The 5,705-nt window shown below is 54.2% G+C and overlaps 1 protein-coding gene across 1 annotated transcript; it reads left to right on the top strand.

The window, feature by feature from the left end:
• Positions 1-546: 546 nt before the first annotated feature.
• On the top strand, positions 547-2,959 carry LOC125545282 (protein NUCLEAR FUSION DEFECTIVE 4). Its single transcript, XM_048709175.2, has one exon. It carries the CDS (start codon positions 663-665, stop codon positions 2,556-2,558), a length of 1,896 nt encoding a protein of 631 aa, XP_048565132.2. The 5' UTR covers positions 547-662; the 3' UTR covers positions 2,559-2,959.
• Positions 2,960-5,705: the final 2,746 nt, after the last annotated feature.

Raw genomic sequence — 5,705 nt, 5'->3', positions numbered from 1 at the left:
ATGTCTCCCGTGATTTCCCTTTCGAAAAAAAATAAATGCACATTTGTTAGTCTTTGTTTAAGTGCATGGCTAATAATATAGCCAGCTGCTTCTGGCTATATGATAGTATTGCCACATCACATATAGTTAAACTTATAGCCAGCTAGTACAATAACTTGATATAAATATGCACTGTTCGATTGTTAACTATTTCTTTCATTTCAAATTAGTTGACTTAAATTTGTCTAAATACGGATGTATCTATACTTGTTTAGTGTCTAAGTACATTCGTGTCTAGATAAATATGGACCAAGTAATTTGGAATGGAGGGTAGTAACCCGTTTTTTTTCTCTCTCTTCCAACTAAGCAAATATATAATATTTAATGTTTTACAGCCTGCCTATATACATTATTGAACTCGCTCTAAGTATCTGCCGGTGCTAAACGTGTGTGAAACCCAATTAGCCCACTCCACCAAAGCAATCTGAAAGAATCTTTTTTACCCCATAACGCACAAGAACATATTAACCCCAACGACCACGCACAGGAACATACTACTTTTACAAACTTACGACCAAGATAGTAGTACTAGTACAGCACCAAACACCAACCAACCCCCGAAAGGCTGAAACAAGTAGCAACAGAAAAGGAAAAGGGTAGGGAAGCCTTCCACCCACGGCGGCATGGTGTTCGACGCGGCCGCCGGCAGCGGCGCCGGGTCGCCGGCGGCGGCGCCGAAGGGCCCGCTCCGCGTCATCTTCACGCCGTGGTTCGCGCGGCAGGTCGCCGTGGGGCGGTGGTTCACGGTGTTCGCGAGCTTCGCCATCCTCACGGCGTCGGGGGCGACCTACATCTTCAGCATCTACTCCAAGACGCTCAAGTCGTCGCTGGGGTACAACCAGCAGACGCTCAACACCATCTCCTTCTTCAAGGACCTCGGCGCCAACCTCGGCGTCTTCTCCGGGCTCATCAACGAGGTCACGCCCCCGTGGGTCGTGCTCGCCATTGGCGCCGCCATGAACCTCGTCGGCTACCTCATGGTCTACCTCGCCGTCGACGGCCGCACCGCCCGCCCGCCCGTCTGGCTCGTCTGCCTCTACATCTTCATCGGCGCCAACTCGCAGTCCTTCGCCAACACCGGCGCGCTCGTCACCTGCGTCAAGAACTTCCCGGAGAGCCGCGGCATCGTGCTCGGGATACTCAAGGGCTTCGTCGGCCTCAGCGGCGCCGTCTACACGCAGCTCTACCTCGCCTTCTACGGCGACGACACCAAGTCGCTCATCCTCCTCATCGCGTGGCTGCCGGCGGCCATCTCCGTCGTGTTCGTGCACACCATACGGATCATGCCGTACCCGCGCCGCCGCGGCGGGCAGGAGACCAGCGGCGACCCCTTCTTCTGCTTCCTCTACATCTCCATCGCGCTCGCCTGCTACCTGCTCGTCATGATCGTCGTGCAGAAGCAGTTTACCTTCTCCCACGGAGCCTACTCCATCGCCGCCGCAGCGCTGCTCATCGTCCTCTTCCTCCCGCTCTGCGTGGTCATCAAGCAGGAGTACAAGATTTACCGCGAGCGCGAACTGGACGCCGCCCTCCTCGCCAACGACCCGCCGCCAACCATCACGGTGGCTGGCGAGCCAGCACAGGTCGAAATGTCCACCGGCGCCAAAGCAGAGCAGCAGGCATCGTCGGAGCCGCCGCCGCCCTCTTCGTGCTCTTTCGGCGGGTGCGTGAAGAACATGTTCCGGCCGCCGGCGAGGGGGGAGGACTACACGATCCTGCAGGCGCTGGTGAGCGTGGACATGCTGGTGCTGTTCGTGGCGACCATCTGCGGCGTCGGCGGCACGCTGACGGCGATCGACAACATGGGCCAGATCGGGCAGTCGCTGGGGTACCCGGCCAAGAGCATCAACACCTTCGTGTCCCTCATCAGCATCTGGAACTACGCCGGCCGCGTCACGTCAGGCTTCGCCTCGGAGGTCTTGCTGGAGCGGTACAAGTTCCCCCGCACGCTGATGCTCACCGGCGTGCTCCTGCTCGCCTGCGCCGGGCACGTCCTGATCGCGCTCGGCGTGCCGCAGTCGCTCTACGTGGCGTCCGTGATCATCGGGTTCTGCTTCGGCGCGCAGTGGCCGCTCGTGTTCGCCATCATCTCCGAGGTGTTCGGGCTCAAGTACTACTCCACGCTCTACAACTTCGGCGGCATGGCCAGCCCCGTGGGGTCCTACATCCTGAACGTGCTGGTGGCCGGGAGGCTCTACGACGCGGAGGCCGACAAGCAGCCCGGCGGCGGGTTCACGGCGGGAGGCGGGCGCGACAAGGTGTGCCTGGGGGTGGAGTGCTTCAAGCGGTCGTTCCTGATCATCGCGGCGGCCACCGTGTTCGGCGCGCTGGTGTCGCTGGTGCTGGTGTGGAGGACGTGGAGCTTCTACAAGGGGGACATCTACGCGAGGTTCCGGGACGGCGCCGGCGAGAGACACGACGGCCGCCTGCCCGTCGGCCAAGGCCGGAAGCCGGCGGAGGAGGAGTCATCCCCAGTCAATGCCACAAAGGTGGAAGCTCAGAAGGCTTTGCAGGCTTGACCGGGTCAACTCTGAAGCAGCAACCTAACACCGCGACTCGTGAGGTGGAGTGGTCAAAAAGGAACTTATACGTATGTTGGCGTTTTCTTTTCTATATACGTATTTGGCTACGTACGTGTTACTTTTTTTTTCTTGAGCCACAGTGAGGAGATGTATCTTGTGCGGCTGACATGGCGCATATTAAAGGGCAAGAGAAGGACGCCGCAGCACGGCCGGTAGGGGGTCGGGTGCCTGGTCCTGCTTCATGCCAGCTGGTCACTGACACACGTCCATGCTTGTCGCGTTGCACTGCACCAAGTCCGGAACGCGTCATTGACCACAACAACTTCTAGATACCGTATGAGTCAAGTCTTTCTTTACCCTCTTGCAATGAGATTGAAGAAAAAACATTCTTCCCTTGATCTTGGTCAGTGAGCTCCTGAATTCGCCTCCTCTTTGTCAGCCGCTTCGCCGGCCGGTGGCGGGAGGGCATCCTCGCCTCTCGGCTTCTGCTAGTAGATAGGTTAAGATTTTTAATCTCTCAAGGCGAAGAACGATAATGACGATACTTTTTTTAATTAGTTATTTGCACTTGTCCTCCTCAAATTTGTTTGTCGGGGCAGATTAAAGAGAGCTCTAACGTAGATTCTTGTCAGCTTCGAGAGGTTAGGATTTCTTACCGTGCGTATGCGGCCGCGAGATTTGGTATCACGTTCTTCGGATCAATTCAAGGGATCAATGACGACGATTGCAACTCCATGGCGTTGTTACTTAGGGGCACATGCAGAAAGACTTTATGTTTGTTATCGACAAGGTCATGTCAACTTCTGTATGAGAGCGGCGACAACGACGCGTCGATGGCTCGTTCTGATGGTGGCAATGGTTGTCTGGTTCAATATGGAGAAGCCGCACTCCCAACCGTCCAAGCTACGTATCCGCCTCGAGTACTACCTCAAAGGAACCGGCGCGCGCGACACGCCGTCCTCACCGTCTTCCAAATGCTTCACTAAGGCGGAGGAGTGTCGCCGGGAGCAGCGCTAGATGCAATGCCATTCGCCAAGACCCAGGTGTCACTGCCTAGGGCCTCATGGACATCGCGCTCACGGAAGTTTGGGCCTTTGATCGATCCAAGACCAATGTGGAGTCGGATGCACATCATTGGCATCAGCTGAATGACTGGCTCCTCTGCGTCGGGTTGGCCGAGTCTGAACGCATGATCCGCCTCCAAGTCGAGGACAAGTAGCGCAAGCCGAAGGAGGCAGCTGAGTGCTACAAGCGGTACGCGACGGTCAAGGAGGAATGTCGCGACGCTTGGTGAGCTTTCCACCATTAGCATGCCAGTGACCTCGAAGGCCATACCCACGAGGTCACCATCCGCTATTTGGACTAGTTTCATTTAGTCCATCCCGTTTTATAGTTTATTTAAAGTCAAATTTAGGTTGAACTCGTTAAATTTCATTGGGACAATTCCATTTCTCCCACTAACTTGAACCCATACCTGGAATTTACCCCTAATTTTCAAGTATGCTCATATTTACCCTTCTACCATAAGGTGGTGTTATAAAAATACCCTTCGGCTCCATTTCCATCCGGTCAAAGGCCTTTGACCGTCCACAATACATTTTCTGGACAATTTTTCCCTTCTTTGTGTATGCCACTAATAGCTAGGACCCATCCAAAATAAAAATAAAAAACTCTCCCAAGTCAAACTAGTCAACATTGACTAGGTCAAGAGAGGACTTGGCCCACATGTTAGTGATTAATTAGTTATTTCTTGTAATAATAAGCTATGCTTTTAGCTCTATAATTATATCTATTGCTCAGGAAGGGCCTGCTAGTCAGCTATGCACTAAAAAGGATTAGGGCTAATGACAGGGCCCACATGTCTCACCGGCGATTTAAACGGCGGCAACGAGCGCACACACGGCCCTGACTATGGGATGGCTTGGAACGCCGACGACGAGCACATGCAGGCAGTTGTTGCTGGGGAACGTAGCATGCAATTTCAAAAAAATTCCTACGCTCACGCAAGATCTATCTAGGAGATGCATAGCAACGGGAAGGGGAGAGTGTGTCCACGTACCCTCGTAGACCGAAAGCGGAAGCGTTTCCTTAACGCAGTTGATGTAGTCGAACGTCTTCTCGATCCAACCAATCAAGTACCGAACGTATGGCACCTCCGAGTTCTGCACACATTTAGTTTGATGACGTCCCTTGAACTCTTGATCCAGCAAAGTGTCGAGGGAGAGCTCCGTCAGCACGACGGCGTGGTGACGGTGATGGTGAAGTGATCCGCGCAGGGCTTCGCCTAAGCACTACGTGAATATGACCGAAGGCGTAAACTGTGGAGGAGGGCACCACACATGGCTTGGAAGAATTGTGTGTGTTCTAGGCGCCCCCTCCCAACGTATATAAAGCAGGGAGGGGGAGGAGGCCGGCCCTAGGCGCGCCCCACATAGGAGGAGTCCTACTTGGGCTCCTAGTAGGATTCGGCCCCCTTTCCTTTTACCGGAGGGGGAAAGGGGTAAGGAGAGAGAGAGAGAGGGAGAAGGAACGGGGGGCGCCGCCCCCTCTCCTAGTCCTATTCGGCCTCCTTCCCTGTGGGGGACGCGCCACCCCTTTGTGGGCTAGTGTGTGAGGGAGTCCTGGACTAAGGGGTCCTCAGGTGTCCGAGCTATTTGATATGGTCCGGACTGATGGGCCATGAAGATACACGGCAGAAGACCTTCCCCCGTGTCTGGATGGGACTCTCCTTTGCGTGGATGGCAAGTCTAGCGTCCGGATATATAATTTCCTTTCTCTGTAAACCGACTGCGTACAATCCTAGGCCCCTTCGCTGTCTATATAAACCAGAGGGTTTAGTCCGTAGAGGCTATCAGAATTCATATAGGCTAGAAATCTAGGGTTTAGCCATTACGATCTCGAGGTAGATCAACTCTTGTAACCCCTATACTCATCAAATACAATCAAGTAGGATGTAGGGTTTTACCTCCATTAAGAGTCCCCGAACCTGGGTAAACATCGTGTCTCCCCTTGCCTCCTGTTACATTCGATCCTCAGATGCACAGTTTGGGACCCCCTACCCGAGATCGGCCGGTTTTGACACCGACATTGGTGCTTTCATTGAGAGTTCAACTGTGCCATCGACAGAAGGATCGATGGCTCATT

This window comes from Triticum urartu, chromosome 3A (assembly GCF_056163025.1).
Source record: "Triticum urartu cultivar PI428250 chromosome 3A, HENAU_Tu73, whole genome shotgun sequence".
Classification (NCBI taxonomy): domain Eukaryota; kingdom Viridiplantae; phylum Streptophyta; class Magnoliopsida; order Poales; family Poaceae; genus Triticum; species Triticum urartu.
The sequence above is the reverse complement of the archived record's forward strand: the minus strand, read 5'-3'. Positions and strand labels throughout refer to the sequence as shown.

Excerpts from the sequence above, each read along its gene's own strand:
- LOC125545282 (XM_048709175.2), top strand. The coding sequence starts at position 663 with ATGGTGTTCGACGCGGCCGCCGGCAGCGGCGCCGGGTCGCCGGCGGCG.